We start from the raw sequence: 21,694 nt of genomic DNA on the forward strand, positions 1-21,694 counted from the left end.
TGGCAGTTTTCCAGAAAGAAGAGACATTCTGGGTCACATAAATATGCTTTAGAGGTCTGAGCTTGCATTATTTGCCCAGCAACACCCGACCCCACACCTGCTTTAGCAAGTATAGTTCCATGACACTGGAGCTTTAAGAAACTGAGAGGTTGGCTTTACAAACTACAGCTTCAGAAACTATAATAGTACTGAAAGGTCATTTAATCTGGAACCAAGTTTGTGGATCAAATGAGGGGATCCCCACCTATCAAACACTTGAGCAGTCCCAAATCAAGAAGGAGACCTTTTGTTCCCAAGATGTCCAGATGATGTCCTAGGAGTTGTGAAGGAGACATTATGAGCAGGGGCCTGCTATGGGCAGAATGGGCCAATCAACATTCTATCCGTACTTTCTTCAAATGATTTTTTAAAAATTCAACCAAGGAAAGTAACACAAGGCAGTACAATGCTGGTATTTATTGGCTCTGTGGCCAACTGCATGCTATCTGCTCTAGGAGCAAACAGTTTTGTTGAGACGCAAGACATGAAATAATGCAACAGAAACCGTAATCCAAAGGCAAAGCTGTGGGGTACAGAGAACAAGAGCATGAAACGGCAGAATCAGAGGCGGCTCCAGGGACCTCACAGAACCGGCAGGGTTGGGACAGGTGAAAGCCTGTGAGCCTTGTGTGAGGGCCCTGCAAAGAAGGGGACAATGATGGCTCAGGAGTGAACGTGGAACCTGGGACTGGGCTTCCAAAGAGACCAGGTGGGCTAAACAAGCTTAAGACAATCAGGCACATCCACTGACAGAAAGTTCTGCTTAAAAAAACAACAAAACTGAAAATTAAACTTGGATATTGAAATAGATTTCTCATTACACCTTAGGAGGCTGATTAGGGGCCAAAACAAAATGACTTAATCATATCTAAAAACATTCTAATAAAAAAAAATTATACTAAGCTTTGCTTTTTAAAGTACTGCTTGAGACAAAATGACAAGTTTATCAACATTATTAGTCTGTACTTTAATGTACAAAATAGGTTTAATTTTAATTAATATCCATTAATCTTTATGTTAAAAAATAAAAATCTTTATTAATGAACTGATTAACATAATAACTTCAAATTTTACTATGCTAATAGCTCATTAATAAAGCAACATTAAGTCCATCAAATTAAGATTCTGAGTCATACTCCCTACTAAAGCTCAGGATGTAGCTTTTTACATATTCTTTATTAAATATAACCTCTTCCAGGCCTTGGCAAGCTAATCACACTAGCCTTATTTAGGTTGCTAAGTTATAGGTATATGTGAAATGGTGCTTAAACCATGACACTAGAAATTCTCTAATGTATACACTAATAAATATCAAAGCATCTTTTTTTTTAAGTATAGTTGATTTGCAATGTTGTATTAGATTCTGGTATACAACAAAGTGATTCAATTATACAGTGTATGAATCTATGAATACATATGTGTGTTGGTCGCTCAGGTATGTCCAACTCTTTGAGATTTCATGGACTAAGGCCCACCAGACTCCTTTGTTCAGGGATTTCTATAGGTAAGAATACTGGAGTGGGTAGCCACCCTCTTTTCCAGGGGATCTTCCTGACCCAGGGATCAAACTCGAGTCTCCCAGACTGCAGGCAGATGCATGACCATGTGAACCACCAAGGAAGCACAGTCTTTCTCCCTACAGTTTATTATAGAATACTGAATATAGTTCCTAGTGCCACACAGTAGGATCTTGTTTATTTAATAGATAGTAGTTTGTTATCTGCTGATCCCCAAATCCTCATTCATCTCCCTTCATCCTGTCACTTTCCCCTTTTTGTAACCACAAGTTTGTTTTTTATGTTTGAGTCTGCTTCGGTTTTATACATAAGTTCAATTGTATCCTATTTTAGATTGCACATATAAGTGATATCATATATTTGTCCTCTCTTTCTGGCTTACTTCACTTAGTAAGATCATCTCTAGATCCGTCTATATCTGTGCAAATGGCATTATTTCATTGTTTACAGTTGAATAGTATTTCATTGTGTGTATGTATATGTAGACACACACACACATACACATTACATTTTCTTTATCCATTCATCAGTGAATGGACATTTAGGTTGTTTCCATGTCTTGGCTACTGAAAATAGTGCTACTGTCTACGTTGGGGTGCATGTTATTTTCTTGAATTAAGAGTTTTCTCCAAATATATGCCCAGGAACAGGACTGCTGGATCATACGGCAGCTCCATTTTTAGTTTTTTAAGGAATCATCCATTCTATTTTCCATAGTGACTGCACCAATTTACATTCCCACCAACAACGTAGGAGAGTTCTCTTTTCTCCACACCCTTGCTAGCATTTGTTATTTGTAGACTTTTTAATGATGGTCATTCTGACCTGTGTGAGGTGATACTTTTTTTGTAGTTCTGATTTGCATTTCTCTAATAGTTAGTGATGCTGAGCATCTTTTCATGTGCCTTTTGGCCATCTATATGTCTTTGGAGAAGAGTCTATTTAGGTCTTCTCCCCCTTTTTTTTAAATTGGTTTCCTTTCTTTGGAAATTAAGCTTAGATCACATCATTTTCAAATATTTTGTCCCCTTTCATAGGTTGTCCCTGTGTTCTGTTTATGGTTTCCTCTGCTGTGCAAAAAGCTTGTGAGTTTGATTAGGTTTCATTTATTCATTTCAAGCATCTTCTATTTTGTCTAAAATGCAGAGCATGAATATGGTAGCACATTCTGTACAATTTTTAGTATAAATATGGGTTTTTCTTACCATCTGATATCAACATGTATTTATTCTATAGAGTCTTTTTTCCTTCTACCTTGCCACTAGCTATTAAGAAAAGAGTAGAGCATATTCTCGATGTCCCTCTTTCATTAAACCTGGATTCAGTCCTGTGCTAGACAATGGAAGGTCCACAGAAGCAAAGTATTTGTTCTCTATAAACTTACAACCTTCCTTATGTCAGTCAATGGAAAACTTAGAATGATCAAGTAGCCCGTACAGATTTGACTGAGGTAGTAAAAGAACAGGGCTCTTACTAAATGTGAAGAACAACCCCAGGCTGATAAACAGAAGAAGGAAGGGAAATAATTTTCATTTTATCATATAGTTTTTGACTTGTTAAAGCACTAAACAAACAAACAAACAAATTGAGCAAACAGCACTAACAAAAGTAAGAATTCTAGTCAAGGCGGGGAAAAGAAGAAGTAAAAAGAAAACAGATGAACCATTATCTTTTTACTACTATGTAAGAATAAATATTTCCACTAACTACAAAAATTAATACATCTGAAGTATAAATTACTTTTCTTCACCAAAAAATGGATTTCCAATTAGAGAAGTAGCTTTTTGAAACCACAAATTGCTGGCATATATGAAAACTGTTTCATAGCCCCGTTTTTAATTATCTTAAATTATTCTGTGGTGTTTGTGAAAAAAGTCTATTTACATGTACATGTGTAATGGGATACTTTTATAATAGGATACTCCCTTAACCAATCAAGGTCTTATGACTAAAAATATTTTTAAGAAATGGAATTTTCTGAAATAACTTTAAAAAAAAATTGTCCTAAATATTTTATTTATTGTTCCTCCATAACACAAACTGTAGGACATTTAGTTATCAAACCAGTTTTGAGATCTATGTCTAAGGAAATTAGGCCTATGTTCCTCCAAAGAATAAGAAAGTCTGAGGAGCAAAAATAATGCACAATATAATAAACAACTCAGGGAATGGTGGCCATAAATATTATGGTTTATAAAGAAATATATTACTATAGCAGAAGAATGTAGACATTAGAAAGAGTTCAGTCTAAGAATCCTGAGACCATAAAAATGTGCCTTCAATCTCCATAAAAGACCATGGAAAAGAGACATTTCCTTTTGGAGTGAATGAAACTGTGACAATGTCCTGAGGCATGCTGTCTTTGCATACAGGCGAATCTCTAGTATTCAGTTCACCATTTCCTGGTACAGACTATAAGCTAAGCACTGGATATTCAAAGGTGAGGAAAAAAATAGGTGCTAAATATTGACTTGTCTAGTTAGCCTAAAAAGAAAAAGAAAAATCAGGCTGAGTCCTAGTGAGTTCTATTCAGAAATCAGGACAAAGTTTTGTTGTTTTCTTTTTTTTTCTAGATATCAGGACCAAGTGTTCTTCATCTAGAATTTTTTTCTAGAGCTATGATTCAACAGAACACTCACCTTCTCCAGAGAGGCACAGACCCTTGGAAAAAATCACTGTGCTAGGTCCTCAGGTTGCCACCTCTTATGGGATGAATTATGTATACTCTGCCCTGCCCTCCACCAATTCATATAGTTAAGTCCCAACCACACAGTGCCTCAGCATGTAACTATATCTGGTGATAAGGCCTTTAACAAAGTAATTGTAGTAAAATATGGTCAGATGGGTGGGTCCTAATTCAGTATGACTGATATCCTTATAAGGAAAGGAAATTGGGACACGGACAGGCAGAGGCAAGACCACGTGAGGACAGCAAAGGAAGAAGGCCGTCTACAAGCCAAGAAGAGAGGCCTTAAAAGAAAACAGGGGCTGCAAGGAAGTAATTTCCGTTTAAGCCACTCAGTCTATGGGACATTATTATGGTGGCCTGAGCAAATTACTATACCACCTAACAGAGCCTCCTCCCATAAGTTCTACCAGCCTTGTCTGCTTAAAAGCAACAATAGAAAAAACAAACATCCCTCCGACATCCCCCCCTCCCAAAAAAAAAACCCACCACAATTCTCTTTTAATAGTAATGCATTTAATTCCTCCTGGATGGGCTTCCCTGGTAGCTCAGCTGGTAAAGAATCTGCCTGCAACACAGGAGACCCTAGCTCAATTCCTCGGTTGGGAAGATTTCGTGGAGAAGAGATAGGCTACCCACTCCAGTATTCTTGGGCTTCCCTGGTGTCTCAGCTGGTAAAGAATCTGCCCGCAGTGCGGGAGACCTGGGTTCGACCCCTAGGTTGGGAAGATCTCCTGGAGAAGGGAACGGCGACCCACTCCAGTATCTTGGCCTGGAGAATTCCATGGACTGTCCATGGGCTCGCAAAGAGTCAAGACAAGACTGAGCGATTTTCACTTTCACTATCCTCCTGGACAGAACCACCCAGCCACTTTCCTCTAGCAAAGGAAGAAAGCTTGATGGCAAACAGCAGGTAATTTGAGTCTTTATCATGTCCTTTCACTCTGTTCAGTAAGTATTTATTGAGAAACCTGTATGTGCCTAGTATTTTTTGTTATCCTGTGGCCTAGCCACATGGATGAGAGGCCAGAAAATAAGGCGCTAAAGGTTAAATAGGGAGAATGTTTGCCTTCCTTGCACCAGTGTCTTTTAGAAGCACAACCAAGCCCAAAATGAGATGGGCTGGGGGCAATAGCAAGAGGGAGCGCTAATGCGAGGAGCAGGCAGGGAGAGAAGAAAGCAGGTCACAGCCTGCGCCTGTGGTCTGCCAGCTGCTTGTTGCCATTTATCTCCGTTAACTTTCTTAACTACTGGAGAACTCGATATTAGCATCCCTACTGTACATGAGAAAACTAAGGCACAGCAGGATTAAAATATACGCTTAGTTCAACTAGAGAACCAGATTTTCATCCTGGTCTATACTCCAAAGTTTTCATTATGTAGAGCAAAGTTAGGTATGCTGCAAAACAAGTATGTAAATGATGAACTATTAGAAATAGGTTATGAAGAGATCTGAAAGGATTCAAGATACAGACCATATTTACTGAATACCTGCTGCTCTGCTTTAATACCTCCTACCTGACATAACGCTACTCAATGTTCAAGTCCTAGGATGGAAACTGATACACAGTAGGAGAAAACGTCCCTAGCCATTACTACTATCACTATTACTACCTCACTAAATCCTCCCAAAATCCTGGGAGGCAAATACAGTTATCCTCATTTGAGAGAGAAAAGGAATGAAGCTCAGTAAAGTTAAGCTAACTCACATAAAGCCAGAGAGCTGGGGGTGGGGGGTACAGTTTTGAGTCCAAGAACTAAAATGGATCTCTTAAAAACATCTATGTTTTGACAATCTTTTCTCGTAGTTAATAGAGAAGGTAGTTCCTCCCCTTCCTGAACTGAAATATGCTTCACAGGAATTTCAATTAACTCCTCAATTCCTAAAACTCTCTCCTTCTACTTCTGTGCTGCAAGCAACAAGAATCAAAAGAAGAGCTTCAATGGTAGGAGGCAAAAGAAAAATTTTTTAAGTCTGCCCCAAGGACCAGTGATGATCCAAGAAAGGGGCAGAACGGACTGCATGTGGATACATGTGAGCTCACATGCATGCAGTTAGCATGCAAGTCTGGCTTGCCTGAGTGAGACGCTGCACACAGAAAAGTGGACCAAATGAGTCTGCAAAAGTTGGGTTCATGCTCACTTCCTAATGGTAGCCAGCATACGTGAAGTGGGTTCCCAGGCCATTCTGGTAACTGAGCCCTGAACAAGGAGAAGGAAAGGTTGGGCAACATGAAACAGGTGCACAGACAGAGGAACAGGCAGACAAATCATCAAGGCTTCTCCTGGCCAGACTGGTGCTCACCCCACCATCAGCATCTCTGTCCTGCAGCACTGATTACAGATCTGTCTCTCCCACCAACTCCAAATCCCTCAAACTACCCAGGCATACAGGAGGTTCTCAACATAAGTTGGCTAATAAACAAATGAATGAAAAAGCAAGCCAAAAAAAAAAAAAGTTTATCTCTTACATTTAATGTCTAGCAACAGTTATTATTGGGCTTCCCTGGTGGCTCAGCAGTAAAGAATCAGCCTACAATGCAAGAGATGTAGGTTTGATCCCTGGGTTAGGAAGATCCCTTAGAGAAGGAAATGGCTACCCACTCCAGTGTTCTTCCCTGGGACACCTCATGGACAGGAAAGCCTGGTGTGCTACAGTCCATGGGGTCGCAAGAGTCAGACACAACTTAGCAACTAAACAACAATAAGAGTTGTTAATTATAACGCATTCTTTATCAAAATCAATCTCTCCCCATAACTCAGGTAAATACCTGACATCGTACTCTAAAATTTTAGATAATCTAAACTCAATTAATTCCAGATCTGTTATCCCTGACACTCTTGTTTTAAATAAGTATGATTTTACTATAAGACACACACAGAAAATTTACACATTTCTCATGTAAGTTCTACTTCACATCCAAAGGCAGTTGAGTGGTTTTATTTTATTCATCACCAACCAGTAATAAAAAGCGTTATTTTTCACCCTTCCTTTTTTGCACTGACTCCTCACTCTGCATTTTCTAATATAGTAAATATAACAAATAAGAGGAAAAGCAAGTTTGTTCTTCATGGAGGTTAGAGACTTGAAATGTAAGGACTGTACTCTCCCTAGCCCAAGCCCTTCTCTGATGCTATGGATGTTACTCCTACCAACATCACCAAGCGCCTTAGAAGAAAGCGAAAATTAGGATAAAGGAATATTCAAAGGGCAACCAAAGATTTGCAGGAGCCAAACAGTGATTCTATCTTATAGATGAAGTTATTTGACTCCAAAACATGGCAGGATTCAATGTATTTCCCAAATCTCTTGACTTTTCTGCATTTCAAATTTAATGATTATGACTGTGGTTGAAAACATCAAATATTACTTTTCAATTTCCTTTTTCTTCACATCTGTTACAGCCAAACACTGATGAAATACTATCTGCTCTTTCCAGTGTTCCATTATCGTGAATGTTCTGAGACGATAAACCCTCTAGGTTTAGGACCAACTCCTTTTGCCACTCAGCATGGTTGTTGTTGTAGCAGAATGGAAAAATAAATTATCAATGATATTTCTAGGTTTGTAAAGGCCCTTTATATAATATCAAAGGATTATTCTGCAGAGTAGATGCAGATAATCTTATTTGATTTGAGAGTGAATAAAAAAGTTCTTTGAAAATTCCACTTTTCTGAAAGAGTTCTTGCCAATGGTTAAGTAAACAACCAATTTCATAGGTAACCAAATTTAAGGTTTTAAGTAACAAGGTGATTCATGAATGAATAACAATTCCCCAAACATTTTACCCACAAACTCACTTATATCTGGAAACCTTAAATTTTCCATTGGTGAATAATTTTTAATGCACATGCCAACTTCAAGCAATGGCTAAGGTACAGACCAACGCATCAATGGTTAGATCCAGATAATACATCCGAGGTTGCTGTACAAGGGAATCCCAAGTTGAATGTACTGAAGGGGCACTAGTCTTCAGTGTGGTGGAGCATGTCTCTTACAGAGAGGCTCGTCCAGAGGTGAACAGTATAAGGAGATAATCTCATAAATGGCAAGCCTCACTCTACTAGCCTTATGTATACCAACACCTATATACAGAGAAACCCTCACATGTACATACACCTTTAATCTGGAAAAAAGAGCACAACTAGGTTATATATAAATGGTTTATAACTAAAATCATTGAGGACTGAAGAGGAAGATGGAAACAAGTACATCTACAGCGGTATCTCTTTTAATCCAACTACTTCAGTAAAGCATGTAATGCTGTAGTTGAGGGGACAATGGCAGTAATTGATCAGTCTTTCCACATTAAGAAGGAAGCCCAGCAAAGTTTGAAACCCATCTTATGAACCACAGAACTGGGGTTGGGTCCTCAGCTGGTGCCAGCTCCATCTTATCAAACCTCAGCTACCCCAGCTTGAAGGGCAGCTATCCCCAACTTGAGGGGCAGAGGAGCCCCTATTTAAAGAGAACTAAGCAACAATGTATAAAGTGCTCGGCACATAATTCACACAACCCTCAGAAGATCCTCTGATGTGGCCAACATCACAGTCCTAAATTCGAGATGAAGAATCTTCAGGAGCAATTAACCTAAGGCCAGCTAAGTGGGTGACAAGATTCATGCCCAACTACTGTGACTGGAAGTGTTGTGCCTTTTCTATCATGTTTTACTATATATTGCCACCTAAAGACCAAAAAGTTCCACCACATTTGAAGATCAAAAATCCAATCTAACACTCCTAGTATTTTTAAGAACCCTGGACAAGTGAGAAGAGTTACAACCATAGAGTTTCAATGAATAAAATGGAACAAAGAGTTGTATCAGACTATATGGTATCTCTGTTTTGAGGAACAGAACACTTGTCAGCAGATAAACAGTAAGTAGTAACCTCATGCTTTAATTTGTGCCAAACTGAGTTGCCTTTAAGGTATTAATAATAAACAAGGTTCTACTGTATAGCACAGGGCATTATATTTAATATCCTGAGATAAGCCATAATGGAAAAGACTGTTTAAAATGTACATATATGTGAGTGTGTGTGTAACTGAATCACCTTGCTGCACATCAGGAATCAACACAACACTGTAAATCAACTACATTTCAATTTTTAAAAAGAGAGATTAATAGAACTATCAACACAGGAATCTTCAGGAATAACTGCTCCTATTCCTCATGCCTCTCCACTGATCAGCAGAGAAATCACCAATCACATCTCTGCAATCCAGCTTCTCAGACACATTTATATCCACAGAAACACAGATAGGTTGTTCTAGACTGTATCTATGAATTTTTTATTTTACACTTAAAAAAGCTTCAACAATCTGGCAGTGGGTTCCATGGCACAAGAAATGATTAAGAATCTGTGCTGCTGATAATCAGATATTTATTACAGAGCAAAAACCGTATTATACACTGAATTTTATAAACATGATGAGTTTCAAAAAATGTGCAGGAATACAACCTCTTAACCTTGGTTAAGTTTTATGCCCAAAGGTTGGGCAGAGGTGGTTGTCTATGAAAAGTTGTTGCATACTTGGGTTACTAATTTGGAAAGACAGACTACAATAATCATGTAATAAAATCAAATATAATGTACATAATTTAATCCTTTTAATGATTTAGAAGTCATTTGCAGATGTGATATCATCTCAATATTATCCTGAAAATCAACTATCAAATCACTATCATTTTTCTATAGAAGTGAAGAATAGCATCCTACTCAATAGAATGCTAAATTTCCCAAAAGCGTGCTCCACTGTTGTTGTGACTGCTCATGGAAACTTACACGTTCTCTTGGTCTCTTAAGGAGCAGTATGAACAGTAGAGGAGAATCACCTAATTTTAGATTAGAAAACAATCTCAGAGATCCTCAAACACCTTCCTTTGACCTCCTCCCTCCCAAAGATGAAAATGACTCCAAAAGTCAGACAAATTTTGATAGATGCTGAGCATGTGCTTGACACCTTTCAAGGAACTGAAGATCCAGTGATGAACATGACACAGAGGTCACTGGTCTTGAGGAATTTAAATGCTAAAAGGGAGGAAGACCAACAAAGGCCAAGTAAACAAACAAGTAAAACACCCAAACAAATAACTTAAAATATTCCTAAAATCACACAGGGAGCTGGATGCAGAACCCTACCTGGGCTCACAATTTATCTCCTAATAATCCTGCATTCTTTGGGTCACAATGCCAGTATCTCAGACACAAAGGAAAGAAATCTAAGAGAAAATGCAGAACAAGGAGACAGAGGACTCATCAGAAGGAGGAAACTTGCACAATGCTTGGAGGGGAGGGTACACCTCTTCTAATTTAGCATTGCCAACCTTGTCTGTAATCACTCCTCGAACAAAATAAGGCATAAATAAAAACTAAAGTTATTGTAAATCTGCTGATGATAGAAACTAAAACAGAAGGGATACATAAATCTTCTGCTCTTTTCCACAGAAGCTCCCAGCACCCATGCACACACTGTTGACTGTGAGACATTTTCCTAACTTCCTATAGAAAAATCAATGCTTCTGAAGATTTAAAGTCTTAAAAAAGATTTCAATTTTCTTATTATTGGTTGCCAAGTGGGTCTGATTCCTGGTCTGCCCAGATACAGGGCAATCAATGCCTCATGTTCCGTTCTGATCATCATTTTTACTGTGTTGAAGATGAAGGAGGGCATTAGTCTAACACCAGGTCGTACTTACCAAATGGAAGCAGTTGAGGCTAAATGTTAATAGCTCAGATTTGGCTGAACAATATGGGGGAAAGCATTCCATGGCTTCCAACTAATAGACCCCACTGTTTCTCCAAAGGACGCTGATTTCAGGCCAACTCTGGAAACAAGCCTTATTGGAGAATGACCAACCAATCCAAACTTTAAACTTGTTTTTAAATGGATTTCTTGTCTCCCTTCAGTCAAGAGAAATGGAATATATATAATTTCAACAGGTAACTACCCATTAACTAATCCTCAAAACAATGGAAGGAGGTAAAGTCTGTACTTCTGCTGTAACAACAGAAATACTTATTTTGACTACTCTTTAAAGTTTTAAGGTTCTACCAATTAATCTGGAAAAAGAAGCGTGGTTTCTCAAATGATGGAACATTAACTTGAATGTTTCACTTTTTCTCTTCATATGCTTTTTACATTTGGGGGTCTACATGAAATTTTCCCCTATTAACATTTGAAAATGTTTCATAAATTACTATGGCAGCATGGAAAACTAAACTCATGGCATCTGCTTAAGAAATTTTTATATATAAATTCTTCAAAAGTTAATGATGAGGTTAAAAAATTTAAGAAAAACCGGGGCAAGTATACAATGAAAGGAAAAATTTGCTTCATATGGCGTGATCTCAATATATTGGGGAAGGCAAATTCTGCCAAACTTTCATTGAAATTGCTTTAACAGGCTTCTTCATTCTAATAACTACCACTTAGTGAACTGCCCAGTGTGGACTTCACATAGCATTTCTCTTAATTCTTCCCTCTACCACATCAGGTAGGTATTCGCCTTTGTGGTGAAAGAATTTGTAGAAGTCAGATGGGAAGTAGCCGTGGTAGAATACAAAGACAGGTCCTTTCAAGTAATGTCCATGATCTTCCCAGTTCAATCAGTTTTCCCACAGTTTCAACCCTAATCACACTAACAAATGCTTTCCCATAATGGAAATAATAATGAGTGTGATAAGACTAAATTCTCTCTCACATAAATTCACTTCCTCATAGATGTGGGAAAATTTTCTTTTTCTTAGCCTCTATTTTCCCTCAAGTTTTAAGGGTCAGATTATAATTTCCTCAAAGCTCCCCCAGGCTTCCACCAGAAAGTAAAGCACAACACACACACACACATCCCCGACAACAAGAGAAATAAGCCTAATATCTCAGACAAGAGTCCACTGTTCTCCTGCCCTAGTCTACATGATCTCTAAGGACCACAGGTTCAGTCCTTCTCAACCTAAGAAAATACAGGCTGTGCTGTTGACTGTGCATTGGAGCAGAGCTGGGCTCTTCAGCTCCAAATGTCTCTTTCTTTAAGACCATCTGCTCATTACTGACATCAGTATTTTGTCAATTTGATCAAGTTTACCAATCAATCTTTAAAGCACTTTTAGGTACTACAGTATGGAATGAATTTTCCAACCAAGAATCTCTCCACTGATGCAGTTTAGAGTGACTACTGTAACATCTTTAACACATCTTTCATCATTTGCTTGCCTCCCTCTTCAATTTCCTTACAGTAATGGAGCATCTCATAGGTGAGTGGCTGGTGTTACAGTACTGGAGATACACGAGTAGACATACCACACATCCACGCTCACATTGTCAGAAAGCAACGTAACATGAAGCAAACACGGTTAATCCTTAAACAAGGTGGGTGTTAGGGGCACTGACCCTCCTCACAGTCAAAAGTCCACAAATAATTTAAACTCAGCTCCCCTTATCCATATCATCATTCACAGAGTCAACCAACCACAGACTGTGTAGTACTGAGTGTCTAGTATTGAAAAAAATCCAAGTATAACTGAATCTGTACAGTTCTCCACATCGTTATTGAAGGGTAAACTGTGTATCCATCAAGGGAGGCTCTGTCGCTAACTTTGAGATGATATCATAGTGGCAAAACAGTCAGTAAATTCAGAAATGTCTGTGTTGCAATCCTGATTCAACTCAGGGTCTTAGCTTCCTCATATGTAAAGTTAGGACGGCGAAAACAAGAAATGCAAATACAGCATTGAGCAGAGCATACACAGTATTATTACCATCATCAACCCAGGCTGGGCCATTTTTCCCAGCTGTGCCATTGTTTGCTGATTAGTAATTAGGACTAGTCACTATCTCCCCCTCCCTTTTCTAACAGCTTTGAGATATAATTTACATACCACCAATCCATTCTTTTGAAGTGAAGTGTCTGATTCAGCTGGTTTTTAGCTGAATCAGTTGAGTGACCACTACCATTATTTATTTCCAGAACATCATCATGATCCCAAAAAGAATGCCATACCCATTAGCAGGAACTCCCTAATACTCTCTTCTCCAGCTCCTGGCAACAACGAATTTATTATCAGTGTCTATGGGTTTGCCTATTCTGTATATTATATATAAGTGGAATGATGCTGTATATGGCTTTTCTGTCTGGCTTTTTTCACTAAGCATAATATTTCAAGGTTCATCCATGTTTTAGCATGCATCAGTACTTCATCCCTTCTTATGGCTGAACTAAACCGTCCATTGTACGGATTATCACATTGTGTTGATCCATGCATTAGGTGATGGACATCTGGGTTGTTTTCACTTTGGGGTTATTATGAAAAATGCTGCTATGAACATTCATGCTGCTGCTGCTGCTGCTGCTAAGTCACTTCAGTCGTGTCCGACTCTGTGCGACCCCATAGACGGCAGCCCACCAAGCTCCCCCATCCCTGGGATTCTCCAGGCAAGAATACTGGAGTGGGTTGCCATTTCCTCCTCCAACACATGAAAGTGAAAAGTGAAGGTGAAGTTGCTCAGTTGTATCTGACTTGTAGTGATCCTATGGACTGCAGCCTACCAGGCTCCTCCATCCATGGGATTTTCCAGGCAAGAGTACTGGAGTGAGGTGCCACTGCCTTCTCCGATGAACATTCATACACAAGCTTTCTTGCGTATAAATATATGCTTTCTCTCCTCTTGGATATCTACCTAGGAGTAGAACAACAGAGTCATATGGTAACTGACGAGATGGTTGGATGGCATCACCGACTCAATGGACATGAGTTTGAGCAAACTCTGGGAGATGGTGAGGGACAGAGAAACCTGGCATGCTGCAGTCCAAGGGGTTGCAAAGAGTCAGACACAACTTAGCAAATGAACAACAATAACAATAGTAACTCTATATTTAACCATTTGAGGAAATGCCAGGATATCTTCCAAAGCAGCTGTACTATTTTACATTATTACAGGCAGTGTGTGAGGGTTCCAAGTGTTCCACATTGTTACCAACACTTGTTATTACTTGCCTCTCAGACTAAAGACATCGCAGTGTCTGTGAAGTATATTGCACTGTGGTTTTGATGCATTTCCCTGATGGTTACTGGTGTCCACCATCTTTCAATGTACTACTTGGCCACCTGTACAGTGCTTTTGGAGAAACGTCTGTTCTGATCCTTTGTCTACATTTAAACTGGGGTTTTTATCTTTTTATTCCTGAGCTGTAAGATTTCCTGGTATGCTGTAGGTACATGTCTCTTCTAAAATATATGATTTGCATATTTTTTCTCCCAATTTATGAGCTCTCTTTTCATTTTATTGACGGTGACCCTGAAAGCATAAAAAGTCTTAATCTAGATGAAGTCAAATTTATCTCTTGTGCTTTTGGTGTCATATCTAAGAATCCATTGCCTACCCAAGGTTATAAAATTTTACTCCTAGAGCTATGTAGTTTTAGCTCTTACACTTATATCCATAATCCATTTTGAGTTAATTTTTGTATATGATGTGAGGTAGAGGTCCAAATTCATTTTTTTGCATTTGGATAACCAGTTGTGCCCATGCTGTTGTTAAGGACACTATTTCTTCCTCTACCAAATTATCTTTGCATTCCTGTCTCTTAAGTCCACATTCAGAGCTTTTCATTACTTGTAGGTAAACATCACTATGAGCTTGTCAATTTCCCAGCTATCAGGTGTTTTATTACTCTACTCTATCCTATATTTACCTTATTTCAGCTTGGCCAATCACTTACATTTCAAAGCACTTATCAAGTACCTACTACATACCAGGCAGAACTCTAGATTCTCAGATATAATCCCAATGAGGCACCAAGATTCTTGGGGATGGTTATAAAATGTATTGTGTTTCATGACAGAGATGCAGAGAAAGTACCAAAGATGCTGAAAAAATAAAACAAAACCACCATCTCTGTGTTGGAGGTTCTAAAAGGGTCACAATGAGGAGGGGCATTTGAATAGAAGAATGACTGAACTGTCAGACAAAGAAGGGCTCTTGAGTTCTTGAAGAAGAGAGAAATAGTGGGGACAAAAGGATGTAGTTGAGAAAAGGCCAGGGGAGAGAAGTTTAAGGTGGTAGCAATATGGGACAACAGGTAAAGGCGATTCTCAAAAGGAGGGCAGTGTTGAATATGAAGAATTCATAAACCAAAGAGCTTTAATTTTACTTCTATGCAACGTACATCCAAGTCTAGATCTGAACAAGGAAGCCACATGTGATTGAGGAAAAGGACTGTGGGGTTAAGAAGTAAAATTGTATTGGATAGTGACAGACTAGTATGGGGCATTCTTATGTATGTCTAGCCAGGAGGGGGATTTTTTTCTAAGTGATGCTTTCTCCTCACAACTGAATAACAAAAAGACATTCTGCTTCTTGACAAGTCAAAGATGTTTTATACTTGGCGCCAACCCTCTTCATTTCTTTGAAGTCTGTATAGGGTCAGCCTTAAGGAAGAGACCGTATATCTTCTTTGTGCTTCAGGCTCTCAATTTTCTTCACTGTAATAATTTCTTTTACTTAGACACTTCACTGTCTGATATTATTAACATTATAATGCTTACCACTGAGGATCACTTAACTCTGGGCCCATCTTCTGTTCAGATAGCCCAATCTAAATGAAACTGAACACATGCCTTACAGGCTGTTTCTTGTGTTTTTTCTTTTCTTTTTTTTTTAATATTTCCATCAACTTTATTTAAAATTTTTATTTTATATTGAAGTATTCTTGCTCTTTTTCAATTCAGAATCCAAACTATTCCATTTTTACTATTCTTCCAATATGTCGGAGCACACACTGCCATAACTCTAAATTGAGAAAGTGTCTCACCACACTTCCATCATCAGTTTTATGAAAGTAAGTTTATAGCTCTGCTTTTCCTCTTTTTACTTACATTTTCTATCAAAGTTTTTCAGAATCAGAAATACACCATGGTCTAAAATTCTCTATTTTCCCTATGAAACCTAATAAATGTTTGGCAGTTAGTAAAATCACAGCAACACCACTAGCAAGAGAAAGCACATTACAGCTTCCCTCCACCAGAATTTTTTACTGGTATTCCTTAAATGGGTCTTTAGCATAAAAGGAGGTGTTATTTCAACCATCACAATGGTGAGAACTGTACTCTGTTTCACAGGAATGAAACACTTCCTCAAAATAAATGAGTGGGAGACATAATAGAATTCTACATTCCTTGTTCTTTTCTGTTAATTGACTGGTGACGTGAATGTGACCCGTCATCCTGGGTCCGGGTGCAAGGGCCTGCTCTGCACCCTTTTCTCCTTTCAGTGGTCCTTATTTACAAAGACTTGTGTAAAACAAGCCATTTATTTGCAACAGAGCAAAGACAGGCCAATATTCTGCCTACTCAAAGGAAAAAACAAACAGATGTCAAATTGACTTGTATAAAAAAAAGTAGGGATGGAAAAAATGAAATTATAGTAGCTAAACTATGTCTTAGAAAGTGAAGAAAAGGGTGAATTTTTACATCAGAGAAGGATAAATCTTCTTTGATTCCTGCCTGAACTTCAGCAATTTTCCTATGTAGCTGCCAATTTTTTCACCCTAGCAAAATCATTAAAACTGAAAATTACAGAATTTTGATCTACTTTAAAAGCAGACAGAGAGAGAAAGAAAAAAAATCTGGAAGACTATAATCCATAAAATGTTAATATAAAGATTATTGTCTCCTGTGGGTGTTAAACTTACAAATATTTTTTTATACACTTCTTTGTCTTTTCAGGGATTTTGCCAATGAATATAAGATGCCTTCATAATCAGAAAAAAAAAGAAAACAAAGATAAAAAGTGGAGAGACTTGGTTAGTTACGTATTCAGGGGAGGAAGTAGTGCAGAGAGGAGCTCGTATTGTCCTAGGAGAGAGGACAAAAACTCAACTATACCCAGACATCCGCATTCCAGGCAGCCTGAAGACCTTAAACCTTATCCAGGTATAGAGGTATAACTTTATCTTTTTAAAAAAATCCTTCCAACATACCTCTGAAATTGCCACTTCTTTTTAAACTACTGTTCTTTTTTTTTTTTTTTAACTTAAATAATCCAACTTCAGAGAAATTTAAGTACAAACAGCCAAGTTCTCACATTATATTTGTAATTCACCAAGACCAAGTTGTGTCACATTACAGAGAAATTAGGACACCAGAACAAAGCATGGACCCTGTTGAAGTTAACTATGTCTCCTTTAATATTTTTGCTAATTCAATCTACGCTTCCCCCACAACTAGCAAATCATGGTGAAAGTGAAGTCGCTCAGTCATGTCTGACTCTGCAACCCCTTGGACTGTAGCCTACCAGGCTCCTCTGTCCATGGGATTTTCCAAGTAATAGTACTGGAGTAGATTGCCATTTCCTTCTCCAAGGGATCTTCCCAACCCAGGGATCGAACCCAGGTCTCCTGCATTGTAGACAGACGCTTTACCGTCTAAGCCACCAGGGAAGTCTCTACGGCAGTAGACTTTATGAAGAAACCACTATCAGATGGTCGAGGGTGAAACCCACCTCGATGGAAGGCGGCCTCCTAACCCTACTGTGTTTGCCTTCAACTGACTTTCGGGCAAGCAGCAAGAATCAAGAAGGGCCTTGTGGTGCCCAAGTCCACACACAAAAAAATTAAAAGCCCAAACAAACAAAAACAAAATCATCCCACAACTCCAGCAGTATCCTAACTAAATTAATCCTAGGATGAGTTTTTGAAGCCATATATTTTTTTGAAGTGACAGGGCCAACAGTGAGTAGAGAAGTCTATTAAATGGTTTACCTGTGAAATATAACCTGGAGGCACATGGATGGGAGGAATGGATCCATTGGGTGACATCATGGGAACTTCAGCAGGTCCTAAAAGAGGGAGGAGTAAGATATTAACAGCTGAAGAAATATACATTATTCAAAACAATCTCTGGTATGTTTAAATATTATCAAAACTGAAGAGAATTATTTTGACTATTTCCTCTTCAATAGTTGGTATCTCGTGCCTTAGATCTGAAATGGATGAAAAGGAATTCTCCAGTTGCATAAGTCAAGGGGCTGGGAAGGAGGGAAACCGCTATGAATATCTTTATAAAGATTTAATGATTCCCAAAGCCTCAAATTCCATAAACTAAAGCTGTGCAGATAAGAGTATTCTAACAAAGAGGGGCAAAAAAATTTCCTTTTTTACCTTTAAAAGAATGTACTATTAATACATGCTTAAGCAAGTAAATTTTTAAATAAGTTTACCTCTTCTGCTTTAAAAAAGCTTTGGGTTTAAAATTTTTATTTTGATTATTGTTTTCAGTAAGCTACTGTAACACGCTATTAATTTGACATAGAAGAAACCTTTAAAATACTCCAAGCCCACTGAATTTGACATCTCTGATAAGGAAGGGAGTAAAAATAGACCATGTTTAAAACTAGGCACTACTACTACTAGCAATACTCATACAAAATTTAATTGGATTATTTCAGACTAAAGCATTTAATTAACAAAAGATTAGTTTTCAAAATATTAAATTCTACAAATGTTAATGGCATGTCTAAGGCAAACAATCAAAGGCAAAGCGATCATCAATTACCTAAGACATAGTTTGAGTTAAATATTTAATTACAAGGAAACTAACTGTCATAACATCAAAATCAATTTCTGACACCCTTCCAAAGATTCTGTGACGAAATAGTTTCCCTGGAAGAGTACGACCTCAGGTTACAGGCTTTCAGTTTGATAGGTGGCTCCCCTATTTAGCAACCCATATCCCAAACGTCAATCCAAAGCCATATTTCAAGTCTGAGATGTGACTTCCTGGCTCCAAGTGCCCTGTATTGTTTATTTGCTTTCTCCTCATGTGTGTTGTGCCGCTGGCAATGAAAATTGCCCTGCTGTAACAAAAACAAAGAAAAATACAACACTTTTCTTGGCAAAAGAAGATAGACCCTGCCACCCAGTGCTGTATTTACATATAAGTACAATACACCTTTCACCTCACAGTTCAATCCACTGTTAGAACTACTTCTCAGGAAAAGTGTGGAGGAACAGGCATGTCAGGGTGCCCATCAAAAGGTCTGCACATATAGGAAAAATACAAAGAAGAAGGGCAGAAAAGATTCCAATACTCATGTAACATTCCATATGAGTAGAGTCACTGAAACTTCATGTACAATGTGCCAAAGCTCTGAACCATCTATCTGATAATCTAAATACGTACAAAATAGCACAGCAGTCTCTTACACTGACACACACTGGTCATCAGTTAAAGCAAAGGATGGCAATGGCATAAGAAAGGATAATTCCAGGACCCCAAGGTATTTTTAAGTATGAATCAAACTAATGCATTCACCTGTCACTGAAGACACTTTCCAAATTCATCCTTATCAGCTTTAGCATTTTTGCCATAGCCATTAAGGTATTTACTCTATATTTTTATTTTAATTGATTCACTTAGAAAATCATAAATGACTATTTTACCCTTAGCCTGAGTACTATCCTTGAAATCCAAGGGTCAATGAACTCAGATCTATAAACAGGCATTACAAACACACCCGCTGTCTAGTTTCATTTACCAGCTCACTATTCACACTGGGTTTGTAACCTTGAACAATTCACTTAGCCTCTCTGAGCCTCACTTATCGAGTGTTAGTCGCTCAGTTGTGTCCAACTCTTTGTGACCCCATGGACTGCAGTCCACCGGCCTTCTCTGTCCATGGAATTCTCCAGGCAAGAATAGTGGAGTGCGTTGCCATTTCCTTCTGCAGGGGAACTTCCTGACCCAGGAATTGAACCCGGGTCTCCTGAATTATAGGCAGATCCTTTACCATCTGAGCCACCACAATTCCTACCCCACAGGACTGGATTTAAAGGTTAAACCCTAAAGGAGATCAGTCCTGGGTGTTCATCGGAAGGACTGATGTTGAAGCTGAAACTCCAATACTTTGGCCACTTGATGCGAAGAGCTGACTCATTTGAAAAGACCCTAATGCTGGGAAAGATTGAGGGCAGGAGGAGAAGGGGACGACGGAGGATGAGATGGGTGGATGGCATCACCAACTCAATGGACATGGGTTTGGGTAGACTCCAGGAGTCGGTGATGGACAGGGAGGCCTGGCATGCTGCGGTTCGTGCGTGGGGTCGCAAAGAGTTGGACACGACTAAGCGACTGAACTGAACTGACTGAATTCATGCAAAAGCACTTAGGGCAGTGCATGGCACAATAATCACTCATCAAAATGTTAGCAATCTTTACAATTTCTTCTTTTATTTATAGCTTTTTGTTTTCTCCTGTTCTTTCATTACAATTACATTTTAAGCACTATTTTTTTTTTTTAGATGCGTGTCCCTGCAACACATAAAATCAACACGCATATACTCTGTACGACACTGACTTAACAGCAAAAACTTCCTCAACAGATAAATATCAAATAGTTGACAGTATGGAGTGTGAACAGAAATGCTACCACCTCAATAAAGTACTACTTTTTAATCACCAAACTGTATACCAGACAAACAGTCTCTTAACCCCAGGCAAGACCCCTAAAACTGTTAAAGTCATTTGTATAAAATGCTTTAAAGAATGTAGGACCAGTCAGTGATTTACAGCCAGAAAATGTTTTCTTCCTGGCCTTGATTTCAAAAGTAGCCAAATGACTTTAACATGCTTGTTCCCCCTTCCTCTTGTCACTGTCATCAAAACCCTTTTAAAAAGCATTGCAAAATATACAGTAATGGTTTCTGAAACTCAGCTCTGCCTTGGAACCTTAAGATTTCACTCCTTTCTGAAATAAACCATTGGACCCTCAGGCATTCAGGAGTTTCAAAATAAAAACCCTTTGCACAGTGGTGGTATGAGAAAAGTCACTGTCTTCCTAAATACTTATCTCCCAATCAGTGAGTTTAAGTGCTTCTGCTCAACTGTTTGTGTTTGAGAACCTCCTATACTATTATAATTCTTCCCTAATTAAAACACAAACTTCTCTTCCTAAACTTTTAGAATTACTAGATACCTTTCGATTTTTTTAATTGGTGATCTCATGACACAAGATTTAGAGGATATAGCTATGAGAATACAATGGAAAATGGTTCTCTTCTTATTCAAACCACCAACACAGGATATGTGAGGCAGGGAGAAAAGCCACACAGTCTCCCAAACAAATTTCCTCTTTGACTGCATTGGGAAATCATTGATCTATTAAACTTGAGAAAAAAATTTTAATCACTTAAGATAGCTTGAACCCTCTTTATTTAAACATTCTTGGTACATAAAGGTAGGTCTACACAAATATACATACACATAGATGAAATAATTTGAATCTAAACACATACCTCCAAAATACTGATTTTTTTTTTTTTTTTTTGAGAAACTAACTAAGAAGCTCACCTAGAGAACACATGAACTCTTCCACAGACAGATAAAAGATGTCACGTGTACAATTTCTAGAACTGGAATTAGAATGTTAGCTAAAAGTCAAGTAATTCCATGAAAA

The 21,694-nt window shown here is 38.3% G+C and overlaps 1 protein-coding gene across 1 annotated transcript in view; it reads right to left on the bottom strand.

Annotated features, from left to right (window-relative positions):
• The window catches only part of FNDC3B (fibronectin type III domain containing 3B), a 356,597-nt gene that overhangs the window by 151,199 nt on the left and 183,704 nt on the right, over positions 1–21,694 (bottom strand). Inside the window, exon 4 of the mRNA XM_068987389.1 lies at positions 18,003–18,079. Coding sequence (XP_068843490.1) covers positions 18,003–18,079 — 77 coding nt within the window. The remainder of the gene's footprint in view (positions 1–18,002; positions 18,080–21,694) is intronic.

Source organism: Capricornis sumatraensis, chromosome 1 (assembly GCF_032405125.1).
Source record: "Capricornis sumatraensis isolate serow.1 chromosome 1, serow.2, whole genome shotgun sequence".
Classification (NCBI taxonomy): Eukaryota; Metazoa; Chordata; class Mammalia; order Artiodactyla; family Bovidae; genus Capricornis; species Capricornis sumatraensis.